Raw genomic sequence first — 21609 nt, 5'->3', positions numbered from 1 at the left:
CGAACAGTATGAACAGAATGAGGCTAGCTGCCATATTTGAGCACCTTCTCTGCGTGAGACATTCTTTCCAGAAAAGAACCATAGTGCTACACAATCAGGGAACAGGCTTGTGTGGCAGGAACCACCATCCTCTTGATAGAGATGAGGAAGCTGAAACTCAGAGAGGTTAACCTACTTGCCTAAACAGCCTGGTGAGTAGCCAAAATGAATTGAGGCCAGGTCTCTTCTCACTTCAAAACCAGCATTCTCTTTCCCCTTTATGATTCTGCTGAGAACGAATGTGGTATAGTTATGATACAGTAATTTTAAAACTTCACCCATAGAATTGACAGGGCTCAAGAAGGTATAAATTTAAGTTAAAAGGCTGGCAAGTACATTTCATTCTTTTGCTTTGACATTGGATTACAAATGGCATAGAGTTTTACACCTGTTTGTGATCTTTGCTTCTTAGGCTTATAAGCCTCCTGTCTTTAGCAGATACGGTAAGGGCATGCAGTAGTGGGACCCATTATAACATTGCATTTGGGCCATCTGGGATCCAATCAGAGGAAGCTTTGCGAAGATAATGTACTTTCACACCAATAACATAATGCCATAAAATTTTCACCAAGAAATGATAGGCATAGCTCCAGAACACATGCTAATTTATTTATCATCTTCATATGGTCATTTTATGCTTTCATGTTGCATCATTTTCACACACCAGTCTGTACTCTCTGTCATTACGTGGCATAGCCTAATGACTTAAAAAAGATAAAGTATTAATTGAAGACTGGTTCTCTTGGAGCTTGTCACTTGCTAAAAAATTGCTCTCTTCATAGAGGTATTTTGAACATATACCAAATAAAATTATATATTGTTTAGAGAAGGAAGATGGAAGAATTGTATGCCATTGCTTTTGACCTCAGAGGAAAGCTCTCTTATTAGGAAATATTTATTGAGTGTACTTGTCCATGTGCCACCTCTCATGCTTTATCCACCTATCAGAGGATAAAGAAGTGAGTAAGATACGCCCTGTTCTCAGGGTAGTTTCCAGTGTAGTGATGGAAATATTCACAAGTAATGTACGGGCAAAACAAAGTGGGCACGGAAGAGCCAAGAATAGGCTGCTTGTGGGCAGAGTGTGGAATTTGCCTAAAACCAACCAGTAGACACCTTAACTCTTTGTATACTTTGTATATTGGAGAAAAGACAAAAATCAAATCATAATTTGTTAAAATTACATGATTCAGTACTTAAGCTATTTATCTTTCTGTTTAAGTATTTGATAAATAAGCATGACCCAAATGTAGGGTGATTCTAGACCAGATAGAAGAGATTAATTTGTTTCAGATGTTGGCACTTCTGTAGAAAGATGGGGACATAATTCACCTGAAGCTTCTTCATACTAACTCCCTGATTAGGAGATGAAAACACTCAGTATTGACAGTCAGGTTTCAGAGGCGGCAACTTTTGTGTTAACAGAAAAGAAAAATCCATAAAAGAGAGGTGTGCTGTATTTAACTTTAGTGACAGAAGGTTTTAGATAACGCTCACGAAGCTCTTTTTCCTCCAGCTTTTCTTTGTTTGCAGGAAATAAAGCTGTATTTTGTAGGCTAGTTTCCAAACTTTCAAACGGTGAAAGTGCAACTGTGCATATTCTATAAGACCCCATTCAGCTGTGAAGTGTTTGTTCCTTGTTTCCAGGATTTATTCTGCATTCTAGGTTGGAAAACTCAGAATTTTTATTGTATGGCTTGCCATTCTTCATTTGCAATCATAAACATTTATTTAAAGCCCACTGCATAAAAACCTTCACGATAAGATTTTTGGCTGAAATTTTCAGGAGAAATTAGAGATATAGGTCCTCTTTTCTGAAGTTTATGGCCCAAAGGAAAAGATCCATTCATCTTGAAATAATGAAAACAAAACAAGAACTACAAAAGACCATACCATCAGCGATCATAATAATTATAAAAGTAGCTTCTTACTTGGTAGGCACTTATTCTTTTACTTACGTGACCATACTTAGTTCTTACACAGCGCTGTGAGATTTATGCATTGCTGGCCCTGACTCTGGTTCACAGGTGAGAAAATGGAGGCTCAGCAAGGTTAAAGTCAGGTGATTTGCTCAAGGGTCATGTAGCAAGGTACTGTGAGTGCTGAGCTCTCAGCCCAGAGTTGCTGTTTGTTTGTCTGCCTGTTTGTTTCCATCAGGATGGCATGACTTAAGTCAACAAACCCAGCAATGTAGACTTGAGGCTCAGTCCAGGTTAGTTCTGGAAAGACTTAGTAAAGGAGGCAGGATGTGAAAGGCGGGTTTTGAAGCATTGTGGTCATAAAACAGCAGAGACGGGGGAGTGGACTTCGAAGTTTCCCTGGCTTGGAGAGGAGGGCAGTATCGAATGGCCTAATCTGCCTGTGTGGTTTGCTCGGTATTAGTTCTACTCACACCTAATACCCTCTGCCCCAGCGCTCGCCAAGATCAGCAAAATCTACTTTTAGACTCAAAATCATTACCACCTGTGAAGTTTCTGGTGTCACTTCTGAATGACATAGCATTCTGCCAATTGCTTCATTGGATGGCTTTAAGTGGCACAGTTTAAGAAGTGTCTTGAGCCATAAAAGAGTGTTGCAAATGCTCTTCTAATTTATTCAGCTGCATTATTGAAGGCATTAGGGTAATTCAGTTCATTTCTCTCATCATTAAAAAATAGAAATCTGTTGCCAACATGAAAATAATCAAACGTGTCATTGAGAATTGACATACACTTGGAGATTTCTGATGAACTTTTCTCACTTCCCCCAAGTCCTAGCAGAGTAATTAGAGCATGTCTGTGTGTGTGTGATGTGCACACATATGTGTGTTATATCCATATGTACATGTGTATTCCATAAAGGACTATGAAGTAGTCCATAAGTTATAGCTGAAAAAGGAACAAAATAAATATATGAAACTAAGGGACGCATTCACCAATAAGGTTAGTGTATAAGTTTGCTCTGAAATATTATATTAATATCATTTTGTGGTTCTTTGCACTGATTACAAGTAGGACTTGTGAAAATATAGTATGTCAGTGACAAAACAAAAGATATTCTGATATACATGTGTAAATCTAAATTTATTATTACTTTCTAATAGTTATTAGGCTTGAGATCAAACAGTTGACAGATATCATTATTAAGAATCTTAACTGTGTCTTAATGAATTGATTTCTATTGCTTTTTTTTCCTACTGTTGTTAAACTTTATCCTATTCACACAGTAACAGTTTTCTGTTTGTAAATGACCTGACATTAATGGATTTGAAAAATATTCTCCCTTTTGTGTACCAAGAATTCTCAGGCGTATTTTTTTAAAGATAAATATTCTATGCTAATGTACTAATTTTTTGTTAAGAAAATTAGCACCTATGTTTCATTGCAATAGTTCTATGATAAATGAAATGTAATTAAACATGTAGATTCTGCAACATTCACTTAAATATTAATTTGGGTTCTTTTATATTCTAGGCACTGTGCTAGGCATTGAATACATAATGGTTAACATAAAGAGATGCAATTATAAAAGTGCAATTATAAAATTGAGACATCTCTCAAATTTCAGATTGGCCATTGCAGACATAATGACATATTATTATAGTTCCCATTGCCACAGAATTTAAATACTCTTTTCATTAATTAAAAAAGTATTATTTGTAGATGTCAGTAAATATTTATTTTAAAGCCTCTATCAGTATTAGGTTTACTACGTATAAGTAAAGTATTCTATTTTCGTGTAAGAAAAGTACCATTTTATGCTTAGAATCACTGCTTTACAAATAAGCAAGAGAACTAGCATTACAAGGTAATGCAGAAAGAGAAAACTCAATTTTGAGTGGCCGTATAATATTGTAAAGTTTAAAAGGTTAGGCTAGTACAGTATGCTCCAGTTTTGCCACTCAGTATCATGCAGAATGCTGTGACAGCCAGGGCTGATACAGCTGAAAATATATGCAGCCTTGGACGCCTTGTAAGTTTCAAAAGGTCATTTTGGCATCATAGTAGAAACACTAATTCACAGGGAAGGTCAAACTGGACAGCTAGGCAAGAAGATAGGTTGCTGAACCCAACAGTTGTAGATTTTAGAATAATTGTCCACTATGCTAACTGGGTATCTGAATTCGATGTGGCCATCTTTCATTGAAATATTTATAGAGGAACAATCTTTACTTGATGGTTGGATTCTAATATGTCTCTTCTCTTCTGAAACTTTTAAGTGTTTCATCTACAACCTTACCTGGTACCAGGACAAATGTTAATATAATTTTATTTATGTGTGATGTATGCTCCATCAGAAAAGGATGTTGGTTGGCTTGCAACAGTAAGTGCACATATAAAACAGGACTGTGAAAAAGAGACATAACAAGTCAGTTAGAAGGAAAAGAGACGGAACAAGTACTTGAGATGAAATTGAGAACTAAATTTCTCAGCTTTCTGGAAACCAAAGCAAAGGCTTTAGGAAGTAGAAAAATCCCAAGTTTATTTATTAAGATTTCTTTGTATCCCATATACAGTCTTATTCTTAGCCCTTAGGGTATTTAGTTAAATATTCTGACTCTGTCCTTGAGTGAAATCTTGGAATGGATGAATTCCAATTAATTAAGAAGTGAAGGCTGGAATCTTCAGTCTGGCCTTCAAGGCCCTTACTGATTTGGTTCCAGCCCCAGATTATCTCCTGCCAGCCCCGTTGCACATGGGTGATCCACACAGACCAATTCCCCCAGTGTTCATGTTTTGTGCTTTTCCCTCTCCTTGCCTTTGTTCTCTGTATTCCTACAGTCTGGAGTGCCATTCCTTTTTGTCTCCAACCAAGTGAAACCCATCCTTCCAGGCCTATTTTAGATGTCTTATCCATCAAGAAACCACCCCTGACCTCTCTCTTTTAGTCACCAAGCTTTATTGTTATCTGTGCTGTGTACTTCCCACCTTCTCTCTTATGTGCAGTTATTTGTATATTTTATGTCCCCTGATTAAGCAGTAAATTCTTCAAAGCTGCATCCATGTATTCCCCCTGTGTCTAGGCTACATACATAACATCAATAAACTGCTAATATAATCAATGCATGTGTACTATGTTATCTAAGTATTGTTTACCTTTAATGAATATATTTATTCATTTAATAAGTTTATTGTTGGGCTTCCCTGGTGGCGCAGAAAGTTTATTGTTGTGTGTTGAATGTATTCGGATTTCTTTAAAGGAAACATTTTTCTTCCCCTAGGATAGTAGAGAAGAAAGAAAGAGAACTAAAAAAGTCAAGAGCACAATTAGAGGAGTAGCACTTGCAGTTTTTGTCAAAGGAGATAATTTTGAGGCAGTGGAACTGAGATTGTCATTTTTTTATTGTTTTGACTTTGGGTTTTCTTATCAGAAAGCAGCTTAACATTTACCATTTTTTTGTTTTTGGTGCCATAAGGTAACTAATATATTAGAGAACAGGTTTGTTACACGTAAAAGAAAAATACCAGCTGTACCATTTCAAACCCTCTGTGCTTTCTCTCTAGCATACTTTTCTATGGCTTTAACAGCCGTCAAAAAATCTATCTGCCTCTACGTGGCTTAGAAGTGTTTCAGACAGTTATTCCATCTCCTTCACTGCTTTTCAAACACTGTTTTAGTGGCTGATATAGATCAGTCTTACTGTAAGCATACTTGCTTAGCATATATTCAGTTGTATGCGTTTAGAGCAGCCTTCCTTGCTCCTTACGTAGAAGGTTTCTGCTGGTAGAAATCTAAGCTCCTCGAAAGCTCTGAAGAAAATGTAGCCTCTTGCTCAGAAAGCAGACAAATAAAAATAAAATCATGCTCAAGCACCTCTTCCTCTACAATTAATCTTTACATCAGTCACTGAGTATTTAGAACCCTATAATGTATGAATTACTAGATTAAAACCAGTTAACAGTCCTAGAAGAAACTAATAGACCTGGAGTGTATAATTCTCACATTTCTAAGTGTACGTTATTAGTGTCCAGTATATACCCCATGGACATACCAGGACAAGAACATCCATCTCTCAGCTGTGTGAAGAGGCCATCGTATCTCCCTCAGGATCTGTACACAGGGCTTTCTCTTTCACTTACCTCTCAGAGCAAACCACAAGGGGTGTAGTCGTGGCTGCTGCACCATACTCCACTCTACCCCCAATCTCTCTGTTTCTTGGCTTCTGTTGTATTTAAGGCCATTTCTACAAAGTTTGGTGTTAAAGTACTAGCATGTGTTGCGAATGAAATTTTAAATTTGGAATCAGAAGACCTGATTTTGGGTCCTGATTCTTCCATTTAATTAGCTTAGGAGACTTTGGCGAGCCAGTCACTTACCCGTGCAAGCCTTAATTTATTTGTTCACAAATGGGCGAGATAATATAACCATCTCTTAGAGTCCTGAGGAGCAAATGGCAAAATTCAGATGAAAGTAAATTGTATACCAATATATCAAATATTATTTGCTATTGTTGCATAATCATAGAATGTATGAGTTCTGGGGGAAAAGTAAATTTTTCTTGGGGGGAAAGTAAATTTTTCTAAGAGGCTCCTCCAGTAGAAACTTTTTATTAAAGAACAAGATGAACACCTTGCAGGTTTTATATATAAATCAAAAGGAAATGTAGCACAAGCCAACTTCCCAAAAAGTTTGTCTCTTCACGGGTTTTTAATGAAGATGCATAGTTTATATAGTTTTATCCAAAATAAAGTGGTTCTTCTTGGAAGAAGATTAAAGCATTATTTAAGTCTTTTTTCCCCCTATTAAATTTAATACGAAGGTTTTACGTGAATTTAAATAAAAAGCTAGGTTTTAGTTATGTATGAAGAACATGATTTGACTAATTCCTATGCAAAGTTTTTCCTTATTCTTTGGATACACATACAGACACAAACCCACAAACACACATACATGCATATCTACACTCCCATACATACATTAATCCTTACTTCATATCTTATCCCTACTATTAACAACTTACTTTATCTTATTGTAGTGATTGAATAGGTGCTTAATTGTTTTTTCATCTTTTTGCAAAATAATTTTACTACATAAATTATTCTTATTATAAATAAGAATGATGTGGAGGGGCATGTATGGTGCCTGATTTAAAATAATATTTTAAAAAACGAATATAACAGAACTTCATATACATTTTGCAGGTATGTCTATTTTCTAAAGTAGTTAATGGAATATAATCAGAAAGCATGTCACCAAATCTCATCTTAACCATTTTTTTGACTTTTTATTTTATTTTTTTCACACACACACACACTGTTTTATTTTTACAAGAGATATATAAACTGACACCAAGCATTGTAAATGGATGACCACAACGAAAGCAACAATGCCAAATCTCAAATAAGGCATCTTTTGGGAAATCATTGGGTAGAAATGCAGTAAACAGTCTCCCGTGGAAGTAGTAGTTTAGCTTTAGTTGATTATGATTGCCAAAATTTAATGAGATTAAGGATAACCTGGGAAGTTTGCTTAAAATGTAGATTACTGGTCTTTATCCTCTGTAGGTCTAGGGTAGGTCCCAGGAATATGGTTTTTTTTTTTTTTCCTGTTCTTTGCTACATTTATTTGTTGAGACAAATGTCTGTTCTTAGCCTTTTTTTTAAAGGCTCTGTTAACATGTAATTGACACACGGTAAACTGCATATACTTCCATCAACATCATATGCACTGTGATTTGCCATGGAAAGCAGGTCATTGCTTTTTAAGTGCATGTGATGCTGGTGGAAAAACATAAAAGATTTCATCACTGTCTCATTAGGAGGGTGTAGTCCACTTTTCAGATTTCCTCATGGGTTACAGCTTTTCCAGAATGCACAGAACCTTATGGGCAATTAAAATACTTAAGAAAGGGATGTTCTTTTTTCTATTTAGCAAAGGAACCAAACCTCAAGTTGCCATGTTAGTTTGTTCATAGTGTGCTCAGTATGTGTGCTCTTTTGGAAAGTACAAAATCCTAGGAATAGAATCTTGCTCTTATCTCCTGAGAAGTGAGACTTTATTTATACTCTGACAACATGGTAAAAGCACATTGTCAAAAAGAGAATAAAAGCATTAGAAATGCCCACACTTAAGTCTTTTGCAAATCCAGTTTGAGGTTCTTCTTTATTCCGTGAACTGTTACTTAATAAGCGAGAAAGAGTTTGAGGAGGGTAAAGTGAGAGGAGAGTGTTTTATTTTCTAACGGGAGGTATGTCCATTGGCAAAATCATACAAAAGTGTATACCTATCTCGGTTCTTTAGACTGGAAGTGCATGCCACTCCAGGAGAATGCTCCACTCCATGGCACGAGGAGCCCCGGCCTCAGGAGAAAGAACCACACAGGGAAATGTGTTTGGGCCTACATGAGTTCACCGGAGTTCTATTGTGCCTTAGCTAGTTTGATAACGCATTGCATTATTTATAGCACTTGTCAGAAACCATCTCCTTTAGTCAATTAGTGTCTAAAAAAGGAGGGGGGAAGCAGGATATTTTCTGACATTTGTAGAAATAATGTGTAAAAAAAGCATTCCCTTCATCATATGACATTGCGCTGTCAGAGATTTTCCTAATATAACATGCCCTGCAGACTCTGTTAACTACACATTTTGTTGTTATTAATAAGAAAAGAATAGTAACCTGTATATTGTGCATTTTGATACTCTGTCAACTGAAACATTTATTCAGACTTCCAGCCCCCTGTTGTTTGGCAAATAATTGCAAAATATAAATTTTGTAATTGTTTTAGCAACTAGATTGTTTATTTTGAAATAACAGGAGTTGAACAACTGATTTTACAAATGTTTCCATTGATTAACTGCCATGTAAGTGCTAACAGTTGAAAATATTTTGCAAAACAGAAATGAAAGGCTTTAAGTTCTATTTATGGGAAGAAAGACATATACCTTTAACCTGTTCCTACAATAGAAATATACAATCTAGATTTAAGGATAGTATCTTTTTTAGGTCTAGCATAGATTTAACAAATATAGAAAAGCACGTTATTAATTGTTGGTAGAAGCAGGTATTAATAAATGTTTTCTTGGAAGAAGTTTGCTGTTCTAGTTCAAAGTTAATATATGCATATACTTTATGTTCTAAGTGCTTATGTTATTAATACCACTCAAATGGAAGCATAGTTTTGTATTTATAATTGCAGCGTTGCTTAAAGTAATGAAAAACTGGCATCAATTTAGGTGACCACTGGTAAAGACATGGACATATAGTAAAGTAATACACAGTTGTTAAAAAGTATTTATGTTGATCTATTTCTATTGATAAAGAAAGATCATTAACATATATTGTAGAAAGCAAGCCTCAGAATAATATGCTTTAGTATGTTTCCATCACTTTGGTAAAAGTGGTGAACTGTGTATGTTGTATCTGTAGATGTGTGTATGTGTATGAGAAATGCATGGAAAAAAGGACTAGACACACCATACTAATAATAGTGGTTACCTTTGGGTTTAGAGGGGGTCTGATTTGGCAATGGAAGGATGGAGAATTCTCAGTAAAACCCTTCTGTATGGTTTAAATTTATTACAGTGAAAATGCATTCATTTAGCAACGTCTAAACCCCCCCCCCCAAAATAGAAAGAAAAAATACATGGAGTTAATGTACATGTAATGTACATGCTTGCTAGAGATTTCTGTTCATCATTTGAATTTATATTTTACTATCTCTTCCATTATTATTTAGTAGTATCTATGTAGGTAATAGCCTTATCGTTTATACCCATACTTCTCAATCACAAAACAAGGGAGAACCATAGTTAAGAGTGCAAATTGTTCATTCTTTGATTTGAAATAATTCAGGTTATTGTAGTCACTGGAGATGTGAAAGTATAAGTGTAGAGGAGAAAAACTCAAAATTTAAATAAACAGTATTTAGTTCAACTTTTAATTTGCTCCTGAGGCTTTACATTTCAAATCTGAGAATACTTTATTTTCACCGTCTAATCACCACATGGTAGGTTTTTCCTTTGTTTTATTTTACATCTTTTTCTGAATGTGAGCTCCATGAGACGTGCGTTTCCATGTATGTCTGCAAAAGTTCCTGTGAATGAAAGAGTCAGAGATTCTAGATCTGCATTGTCCTTTGATGCTCATATAATGAGATTTCAGTTCTTAAGTATGTTTTGTGGCACAAAAGTGTGGTAAATGATTTATGTATAAATATAAATTTAGTTATCGGGGAGCCAAATTACCTTTTTATCCAGTTAATCTTATATTTTCAAGACGTGCAGAGTCTCTCAGTGTGTTTTTCGTTTTTGTAAGTTAAGCCTCGTAATTAATAAATATTGAGGTAGGCACAAACAAAATGTGCCTCCCTTTTGTCACTGTGGAGCTGCTTTTTGAAATTTTAGTCTTCTGCAAAATACATTCTGAAGCACTGGCTTATTCTGTAGCAGTTGCAATAATATTAGCATAATTTGTTTTGTTCAGCATCTGAGACCTAGTTTAGTATATTTGTTAGGAACGTTCCCCAAAAGGTACTTCAGCTACATTGAAGTGAAAATGAGTTATTAATGCATGTCTTTGTTTTATAACATATCTTCCTCTTTTTTTAAACTAGGGAAAAACAGCTAGGTCTTGACTCACTATTAGGGAAAACATAATTCTTATTTGCATGTGAGTGTATGTGAATTTGTGGGGTTTTTTTTAGAAAAGCTCAAGTCAAACTGAGATTCTAATATTTTATTTTTATTAGGAATAAATTCAGTTGACATTGGTATATTATTAAAAGTATGTTTGAGTGTATTTGTTAAAAAGGTAATCTTTAAGGTCAAATATATAAATCAATAGAAATATCCCTAGGATTGAAACGTTAAACTGTGTGGTACCTTTGTGGCTTGAGTATTTGTAAAGTTTGCAGTAAGAGATACATTTGTGAAGTGATGGGGACTTTTACTGATTAAATGGAAAGGAGGAATTATGTATGTATTGTGTTTTGTCATGAGAAGTCCAATAATTCATTTAATTAGGATGCATTCAATCCTATATTCATATTTGATATCATTCATTATATTCTGAAGAATAATTATTTTAGATCTCTTTAACTATAAACATAGATTTTACATATTTTTCTCATAATGATTAATAATTAAGCAACAGATTTTGGGCAGTCTTCTATAGAAATAAGCCAATAAGATTTCCCAGGTTGAGGTTACTAGGTTAGGTTTTAAATCAGACATCTGGAAATTCAAGATTTATCTGCTAAGATCAAGCTTTTGTGCTCACATATAGTTGATGGTAACGAGGTCTATTGCTACAATAAAATTTTAGAAATTCGGGAAAGTGTGACAACTATGATTATTTTGTTCTAACAGAGATATGCTTTATATTTTGGTCAGAATTTTTTGTTTTGTTTTTGTCACTTCTTTACATATTGATTTTATAATTTCTCTCGATTCAACCTACTCAAATGGAAAACAGGCATAGGTTAATTATGGAGAAGCTCTTAATGACCACTGGTTGTTGTGAGAATGATTCTGCCTTGGAAGGAAAGTTGGAACAGTGGGGCAAAGAGGTACACATGCAGCAGATTTCACTGATGTACAGGGTGCCGTGGGAATATTTCCTCAAGTCTCTCGTTAATCAACTTTATACTTATTTTTGAGTTGTACAGTAATGTTATTAGGGAAGCATGGTTGAATTTGCTACCATTCCTCAATCAATGAAGATAATATTTAAACATGTTTTAGGTGGAGGTACCACCAACCTCAGTAAGAAGCTAGGTGATATTGTTCAGAAGATATAAAGATGGAAAATTAAAGCTAAGATTTTGGCCCCTAGTTACTGTGCCAAATAAACTATAACTCATTTAAGTAAACTTTAAAATCAAAGTCCCTAATCATGGCATTGCCCTGCGAATAACAGTAGCACGATGTATTACATTCCATTTAACATTCACAGTTTTATCATGCTTATTCCACACTGGTAGATTCCAGATGGGTTAATGTACCATTCTTCCTGAAAACTGCCAGAATGGTTAGATTTGGTTTTTCTATCTTTTAGCTCTTTGAGCACATATCAACATTGTTAATTTTATTGTAGTCTTGTGTTCTGACTTCCTAATTATTATTTTGAAATATTAAATGACATGGACAGATCAGAAATGACTACCTAAGCCTAACAAGATAACAACTTCTTTGGGTAATATATAGAATAAATAAAACAGTAAATAGGATTAGTATTTCATCTTGAAGAATGATAAAGTAACATTCGTAGTGTTATTAGACTTTCTCATGGAATAGAGGGAAATGTTAAAAGACTGCCTGTTTGAATATCATCAGAAAAAAAGGCAAATTTTCCCTTCTTTTGCCAGAATTGAAGACTGATTCTGTCAGAAATTCACAGATAATTATTTACATGTTTTAAATTTGCAAAGCCACGTGTAACTGTTTCAAATTATTCCGTGGATTAAAAAAAAAACAACTTCCATCAACTTCACAATGAAGGAGGTGTATAAATATGGTTCTGTGTTAACCTCACTGCCTTGTGCTCTTTCCAAAGAGTGGCGTTTGCCGGTGGTTTCATTCAGTTATAAAGGTGGCATCTCAGTGTTTTAAACTGTGGCTCATAAGCAGATAGTGAAATAGGTACATAGTATTATGCCAAATACTAACAGCTGTTGTGAAGAAGAATAAAGCAGGATAAGGGGCTGGTGTTGAGAGGAACAGAAGGTTTGGATACTTTTGACAGTGGGCGGGAAAAGCTTCTAAGAAGATAACTTTGCTGTAGGGACTGGAAGAAGGCACAGTTAGGAACAAAACTAGTGGCTCAGTCTACAAAATGCAGTGAGTCGTTCTGATATTTATCTTATGTCTTTTTTTTTTACGTCTTTATTGGAGTATAATTGCTTTACAATGGTGTGTTAGTTTCTGCTTTATAAGAAAGTGAATCAGTTATACATACACATATGTTCCCATATCTCTTCCCTCTTGCGTCTCCCTCCCTCTCACCCTCCCTATCCCACCCCTCTAGGTGGTCACAAAGCGCCGAGCTGATCTCCCTGTGCTATGCGGCTGCTTCCCACTAGCTATCTACCTTACGTTTGGTAGTGTATATATGTCCATGCCACTCTCTCACTTTGTCCCAGCTTCCCCTTCCCCCTCCCCATATCCTCAAATCCATGCTCTAGTAGGTCTGTGTCTTTATTCCTGTCTTACCCCTAGGTTCTTCATGACATTTTTTTCCCCCTAAATTCCATATATATGTGTTAGCATACAGGATTTGTCTTTCTCTTTCTGACTTACTTCACTCTGTATGACAGACTCCAGGTCTATCCACCTCATTACAAATAGCTCAATTTCGTTTCTTTTTATGGCTGAGTAATATTCCATTGTATATATGTGCCACATCTTCTTTATCCATTCATCCGATGATGGACACTTAGGTTGTTTCCATCTCCGGGCTATTGTAAATAGAGCTGCTATGAACATTTTGGTACATGACTCTTTTTGAATTATGGTTTTCTCAGGGTATATGCCCAGTAGTGGGATTGCTGGGTCATATGGTAGTTCTGTTTGTAGTTTTTTAAGGATTCTTATGTCTTTTAAGTTTTAAAATTTTGCCTGATATAGGAATCAATTCAAAATTAACTTTTTAATCATTGTCTGAGTAGAGGATTCATGTTTCATTTTGTCTTAAATGTAAATACTTAAGGGACAAGAGTCATTTTCTAATTTGAGTACAGTTTAGTTAGTTGCTTTTAGAATTCAAATCTTTAGCAATAGTGCATCACCTAACCAACACTCCTTCAATATCCTTCAATAAGAGACCACTTGATGATTAGGTAATCAAACCTATCAGAATTCTAAAGGAATGCTTTGATAGACCTTTGATTACTTATTTGAGTTGGGAAACATAATCTTACTTTCCTTGCTAGCAGCTTGTCACCCAAAACACAGTGCAGAGCGTCAGACCAGTAGGCCACGTTGCCCATCGCTGTGCCATTCCAGGGGATTTGTGGTTGAAAGTTATCTTTTTTTCTCAGCAGTGTTTCTAAAACTTCAGTCATTTGCATATCTCCTTCATGATTTTTACCAATATATTTACTTAGTCTTATTCTTTAAATTCTTTTTATTATACTTTAGCCTCTTCCTAAGTTATGATGTCCACAGGCTTGACACACTTGTTTTAGCATTCTGATGCATCTGTTAGAATTATGTTGTTTCTGCATCACTTAAAATCGCCATGGGTGCTACCAGTAGTGTGCTTACCCCTCACTGAGAAACACTGATCTCAGCTTTTTGTTATATGGAGTTGAATGCTGCTGAAGATTGCATTAACCCATTCAGACCACAGTTTTTCCCACATAATAAATAACTTTGTTACTCTATTTAGTACCTTAGTGAGTAGAGAAAGAACTATACAGCCTCCAGAAATGCTTAGTTAGTTGTTTGTTTACTGAAATCTCTGTTAATATTTGGGACAAGCCATGAGCAAAATTGTCCTGTGAGCTAACTTAGTTTACTAAAGTAATGCATTGCTAATTATGGACTTGTCGACACCAGTGAGCCAGGGGGAGAAGTTAACTGTTTTGGACGACGAGCTTCTCCTTGTCAGCTCCAAACATACACAGCGAAGTTGGCCGTCTTTTCCAGTTAGATTGAAACTTGTCTTAGTAAGTAAAAAAACCTCAAATAATTACCAAGTTAACTTCCTCAATATGTAACTTATTTCAAAATCAAAAGTTATGAAAAAGTCCCCCAAGTTCCCAGCTAACTACTCTGGCTTGTAATAGAACCAATCTTCCTATTTTTGATTAGTAAACATATATGACTAAGAAATTTAACCTTGCTTATAGAGGCCATCCAGTTCTCCAAAACAGAATTTTAGTCTTATACCTTGTAACTGTCTGTTTATCCTTTACTGCAGAATCCATGCAACCCTTAAATAGATATTTATATGAAGCCATCCACTGTTACTTTAATGCTAATATATATCAATTGCTGTAAGAGTAATTATTTGTAATTCCCCGTGGTTTTTTTTTTTTTAAACTTTATCCTGTTTTTGGTTTCTTTTCCTCTATCTTTACATTTTCTTCTTTTCTTTTCTATTTACCTCCTCTTATCTTAAAGTAGAAAATACATGTGAATTCTGATATCACTCAAGGAGAGATTGGTCTCGGTTCTTGGGAAGAATATGCCTGTCTGTATGTAGAACATATCCTATGATAGGAAGAACACTACAGTTTAGTGTTTGGAATTTGATCAACAGGTGAAAGAGGGCTTGTTGTTATGCAGGTTTTTAAAAGTTTGATTCTCACTGAAAAACGGTTGTATTCCCAATCATTTCTTTTGTTCGTTTTTGTTCAGGGAGGTTTATTATAATACGTTGAAATATTGGTCAAAAATTTACCTCGGAAGCAATTTACCTATTAGTAAATATCTTTTTTTTTTTTTTTTTTTTTTTTTTTTCGGTACGCGGGCCTCTCACTGTTGTGGCCTCACCCGTTGTGGAGCACAGGCTCTGGACGCGCAGGCTCAGCGGCCATGGCTTACGGGCCCAGCCGCTCCGCGGCATGTGGGATCTTCCCGGACCGGGGCACGAACCCGTGTCCCCTGCATCGGCAGGTGGACTCTCAACCACTGCGCCACCAGGGAAGCCCAGTAAATATCTTTACAGTAGAAGTATTTCTTTCAGTAATTATTTACAAATAACACATATTTTTAGAGTAAATATGTTTGCAAGAATTCCTGCAATCTGAACAATACCCATACACTTTTAAACATTGTCTCTATCTGTAGAACAAAAATCCATTGCCATTTGAAGTATTGACCCGAATCCTATAAAATCTTAATTTATCAAAGCACTCAGTTACGAAGATTTCTAGTCTCCTCTGAGATTCTTATGTTTCAATAAAGAAAAAGAAAAAGGTTACAAGAGAGTATTCTGATATCAGCAATTTAGTCAAACCAATTTTTAGGATAAAGTTTGAGTTTGTTACTCCCAGTGCCCTGTATCAAAGGCTGGAACACACATTATCAGGTGCAGCTGGACTATTTCATAAAAGTCGAGGTCCTATCTGGTTGCTCACTTGTCCATGCCTGGCTAATTATAAATATTTTGATTATCGTCCTTGCCTAATACATTTTATAATAGTATTTTCAGCTTACAAATACTTATCTATAATTCTTTCAGTGATACTTTTTGATGTAAATAGGATTTCTCTGCTACAGAAAATATAAATAATCAGGACACCCATTTATAAGCATTTAAGTAATTAAAGTATATTTTGTACTTGAGTGGAACTAAACCTGTAACATTGTAGAAAGGAAAAATAATCAACCCTAGAAATTAATTTTGTAGTTGTATTTAGACATAACCAGCAAGCAGTGAAGATATTTCTAATGGTACCATTGTCTGTCCTCATGTTGTTTAGATCCCATAGATCATGATGAAATTTTCCTCGGAACTGGACACACATTCTCACAAACATGTTTATTCCTAGTAGGTTGAATAAAACCTATTCTTTTAGTAAACATTTTAAGAACATCTGTTATGTTCCAGGGACTGGGTTAAAAAAAAAATGGTGATACACTCTATTGTCATGGAGTTTATAACCTTGGGGGCAAAAGTACCAAGAGCTACAAAGTACTGAGAATATTCTGAAAGGGAATAATGTTTATCAGAGTTGGCCCAGCCTTCTACGGAAGGTGATATTTGAAGAGCAGTTTAAACAAGGAGAAGGGATTTGCCGAGTTGAAGGGGTGAAGAAGTATGTGTCAAACCAAACAAAGGGTTAGCATGTAACAAATCCCAGGAGCTCACAACGGTATGACATATGCCAAGAACCTCGGCAGTTCCTCACAGCTCCTCTCTCCCAGGGAGGATAGAGGTGCAGCGCTGGGAGAAACCAAAAAGATAAAATGTGTCAATTCAAGACAAGGAGAAGGGGGCAAGAAAGAAGGAGTTGTACCGGCCGTTAGAGGTCAAGTAATGACAAGGGACTATGCGTACGTAGTCTTTGGATTTGGCTTGGTTGGGGGCGTTGACGACTGTCGCTGAGCACTAAAGTAATAGTTAGGGAGGTTACACTGATACAGATTCAAGCGTGAACGGAGAGGCAGGAAAATAGCACGTGTAGATGACTCTTCAGACATTTGTTTGGGAAGCATGGATTACGAGCATTAGGGAGAGGTGGTGTGTAACTAGGCAAGGTCCCCTTCCTCCTGCTGTGCCACCCCTTCCAGTTTAGAGCTTCTTCAGCACTTTGAGGGCTAAGAGAAGGAATTGCAGGAAAGGCAGGTGTTCCTATATAGAGGGAGTTTAGAGGGAAAGAAGTCTCGAGAAGGAGCCAGTCAAAGTGGCAGCTTAACCTTGGGCAGGAGAAGGGAAAGCTCCTGGGAGACTGAGAAGAAAGATTACAGAAAGATAGTTTAAAGATGGGTGGTGGGAAGGTGAGAGAGAGTCCATGCCTGGGGGCCACTATTTTTACTATGAAATATTTGTGACGTATGAGGTCATCTACTGTTGGTAGTGAGAGCAACATGTAGGAGGAGGGACTTGAGAGTAATGAAGTTTTAGAAGAGCTGGAGTGTGAGAGGGAGCTGTCCAGGGCCAGGGGGAGGATTCCTAGACAGTGGGAGGTCTGAGTGACCCTAGAATATAGAAATTTATAGAGGCAATGAGGAGTGTGTGTGTGTGTTTTCAGGTGTGTGTTCACATTTGTTTATATGGGTGTGTTCCTGCATGTGTTTGTGTATTTATGTGCTGTAAAGTGAATTCCAGCTTGCATGTAGAAATCAGTCATTTAATTTGCCACAGTTTATGGAGCTCCGTCAGTTTTCCATCCCTAAGCCAGGCACTTAGGGTTACTGAGATGAGTAAGATTGTTTCTGTCCTTGGGAACATTAGGCTAGTGGGTCAGTCATGTACGCAAATAAAACACTGTATAGGGGAGCAGAGGTAATTGGGAGGAGACAGTGTTAATATATGGGTGGGTGGAGACGGAGGAAGTGACATCCTGAAAGCTTCTCGGAAGAAGTGACATGTTAGCCAGCTTCTAAAGGAGGTAAGGGTTGCAGGTGAAGCTCTTGAAGATTCCAGAAAGACAAAAGAGATGTTGACCACAGATGTGGTACCTATGCAAGGCATGAAGAAGTTGAGAAATTTTGAATGCAGAGTAAACATTAAGGAAGGTGGATGAATCTTAAGAGTTTGTCACCAACTTGGCTTTGCTTTTACAGAACGAGGAAATAGGACCGGAAAATTTTTTAAAAACAAAAATATTTCTGGAGCATCAGTATGAGTTTTTTTTTTCTTTTTAAATCTTTCCAAAAGTTGTAGTCTTACTACAATATTTTCTAAACCTAGTATCTGGGAGTTTTAAAAAAATTAATGTTAAGAATGACAGTATTAGTTCTAAAATAAATTTAAAAAATTTCGGCTAGATATCCATGGTTTATATATATGTATGTATATATATATATTCATATTCATATTCTGTATTCTAATTTCCACATTAGAAATATACGCTAGTTGGCCATTTTTGGCCCTTGAAGAAGTGTAACCTAACAGTATTTATTATACTGTGTCATTGCTCTTTAGAGTGTGAAACTTTTAGAGTTATTAAAGCCTTGTTTTCTTTGGTATCTTTCAAAATGGGGGAAAGAAGTGTATGCTTTTGGTAACTACTGAGCATTTTCTGAAAGTTTTTCCATCTAGATTGAAAGAGAAAGTAAGTTGTTAAAAGCAAAAATGCCCCACTGTAGAGAGCAGTCTGAGTTAATAGATCGTTAGGCAACAGGGGATCCCCCAGCTCCCACCCTCCAGCTTCATTCGTACCTCTGAAGTGCATCATGTTGCCCAAATCAAATTGTTCACTTCAATATTTCATGTTTCTGCGATGGACTCACTTTCTCCCTTGAGGTTCACTTCAGATTTGCCAGCCACACTGACAACACTGCACTCCTTATTTTCCCCACATGACCTCAACTTCTGCTTAAAAAATGTTAGAATAAAGGATGCTTTTGTTCGTATCTCGCCTCCCTGTGATATATTGACAAAGTGTCTGCCGGCTGAATGGAATAGTTTTACAGTATGAGTGCCGCTTTCAGTGGAGGGGCAGGACTTGGGCTGTAGAAGGAAGTGAATTGGATAGGTCAGGAGAATGTACCATTTGTAAACACCCCTTTCCTTTTTTATTCACGTGTCAGGACAGCAGGAGCAGGCTGTTCAGTGCCCGTGCCTGCGCAGAGCCGGAGGGAGAGCAGCTTGGAAGTCAGCTGTAGTTTTTAAACCTTGCTTTTTATTTCCTGATAATGATCTTCAAGTGCTTGGACTTGTTTGAGAAGCTGTTTTGAAACTAACATGGTTTAGTCCACTAACTGCATGTTGGGTAAATTCAAAACCCACATGCTCGTCCTCTTGCAGTGGAATAAGTCACATCTGATGGACATTTTCTGTGCTTATAGCATAGTAATGAACATCTGACAGGCGCGACCTTTCATAAGACAACCCACACTATTGGCTTTCTGCCCAGAATATTGCTGCAACACTATCTGTGATTGGTTATCTCTCTATCATGCATTGCTTCACAAGGGGAAACGGCCCCTTTTTTTAATAAATCTACGATGGCTGGCTGCAGTATGCCTCACTGTAAGTATTGTGTGTGTGTGTGAGAGAGAGAGAGAGAGAGAGAGAGAGAGAGAGAGAGTGTGTGTGTGTGTGTGTGTGTGTGTGTGTGTGAGAGGGAGAGAGAGAGGCTGACTTGAATACTACTTAGTCTGGTAGCACATGGCAAGGTTGTGATACTGTAGGACATCAGTGAAGAGCTACTTAGTAAATCTTAACCTATCTCTTTTTTCTACAGGTTGGTACTAAGAAGTGCCTTTCCTGACGTCTCTGCTGCTTGGAACCGCTTCTAGAGCAGTCTCTGCTTTTGCCTTGCTTGCTGCCAGCTAGACTGTGACGACAGCACATCCACCCTCCACCTCTAGCCCAGACACCCCCATTTCTACTTATAATCAAGAGAAAAGCTCTAAGTAGCTGGCATTGCCCTAGGCTGCTTTAGTTTTAAAAGAAAAGTTTGCTGAAAAAGTAAGATATCTTCTGCCAGGAAATCAAGGAGGAAAAAAAAAATCATTTTCTCGATTTTGCTCTAAACTGCTGCATCTGTCTATGCCAAACTAATCAATACCGATTGCATCACCAAACTCCATTGCAAATTCAGCTGCGAGGAGATTCCCTTTCAGACAACTTTGCTGAAAGCAGCTTGGAAATTCGGTGTCAAAGGGTCTGCCACGTTTTCATGCTTGCATTTTGGGCTCCAAATTGGCACTGGGAAGGGGTTACTGAGAGCACAAGGCTGATTCGAGGCCCTCCTTTTAAACGTTCATCTACTTACGATCCTAGTATTTCTCTAAAAACCAAAACCTCTTTGAATTAACAGTTTCATGCTGTGAATTTCTAGTGGGAGATCTTTTCCTTGATATTGACAACACAATTTTCCATGTACTTTTAAAGCAGGGAGTGGGGGAAAAGTATTTTGGAGGAGACATTTTCATCATCATTTTACAGTTTTATCAGTTCAGTTTTTTCTTTTTTTTGGTTGTTACTGTTTTTTTTTTGGGGGGGGGTTGGGTTTGTTGGTTTCACTGAAAATTTTAACTACCTGTAAAATCTAAACATGGCTGTTAGTGTCACACCAATTCGGGACACAAAATGGCTAACACTGGAAGTATGTAGAGAGTTCCAAAGGGGGACTTGCTCACGGCCAGACACGGAATGTAAATTTGCACATCCTTCGAAAAGCTGCCAAGTTGAAAATGGACGAGTAATCGCCTGCTTTGATTCATTGAAAGTGAGTAAATATTATATTATTTTAAGGATATGCAATAATTGAATAAAGGGGATGTGGATATACAGTCCACTGAGTTTGGAATTATGGATTGCTGTGTTAATAGTTTTAGTTATACGGTGTGTTCTTGATGATGTTGAGGTGGGGGACTTTACTGAGAAGCAGTAGAACCAAGTCTGGCCAAACTTTCTTTGTTACGAATAACTTTCTCCGTCCTTTAATGCTGTGATTTTTTTTTTTTCTAGAGCAGAAGGTGTCAGGCTACTTTTTACTTAATAGTAGCTAAGTCAGTGCCTATCTATAGGAATAGTAAATGTAGATACACGTGTGTGTTAGCATGTGCATAGATTATGTACAAGGCCATGGCACTAGCTGGATGGGGATGATTTGTTTTTGCTTGTTTGAAAACGTGCTGTACCGTTGTAAAAGTATAGCAGATTCTGTCAGCTAAACTTGGATAGACTTTTTATATTAATGTTTTGACATTGTGGAGTTCCTTTTTGTTGTATGAGCATATTATTTTAAGGCCAGAAGCAATGTATTTTGTGGAAAACATAACTAGAAGTAAGGTTCTGGGCTGCTGCCACAGTACCCTATCAGAGGCATAAACTTTGTTGAATGTGACTTTTATAATTCAGTAGAAACGCTTGAGTAGTATTATTAATTGGATTTTTAAAGTTTCTAAAATTCTAATGTGAAGTAACTTAGCAGTTTATTTTCTGTTACCTCCTGATTATTATGTTTTTATTTGTAACAGTCTCAGCTAGGGGTGTTAAAAGTTAGCTTTTGTGGGCACCATAATACCA

At 36.6% G+C, this 21609-nt stretch overlaps 1 protein-coding gene across 17 annotated transcripts in view; it reads left to right on the top strand.

Moving 5' to 3' along the window:
• The window catches only part of MBNL1 (muscleblind like splicing regulator 1), a 176514-nt gene that overhangs the window by 10823 nt on the left and 144082 nt on the right, over positions 1-21609 (top strand). For 12 of the 17 annotated variants that reach the window (XR_012331301.1, XR_012331300.1, XM_033855301.2 and 9 more), the window contains exon 2: positions 19817-20806. The exons of 3 other annotated variants lie outside the window; for them this stretch is intronic. Coding sequence is in view for 11 of the 14 variants with exons in the window: in XM_033855301.2 (XP_033711192.1) it covers positions 20633-20806 (174 nt within the window). In the remaining 3 variants the exon portion in view is untranslated. Of the gene's footprint in view, positions 1-19202; positions 19603-19816; positions 20807-21609 lie in introns of those variants that run through there. 2 more of the 17 variants (XM_019934364.3, XM_019934369.3) reach the window with 2 other exon arrangements.

Source organism: Tursiops truncatus, chromosome 4 (genome assembly GCF_011762595.2).
Source record: "Tursiops truncatus isolate mTurTru1 chromosome 4, mTurTru1.mat.Y, whole genome shotgun sequence".
NCBI classification, from domain to species: Eukaryota; Metazoa; Chordata; class Mammalia; order Artiodactyla; family Delphinidae; genus Tursiops; species Tursiops truncatus.
The sequence above is the reverse complement of the archived record's forward strand: the minus strand, read 5'-3'. Positions and strand labels throughout refer to the sequence as shown.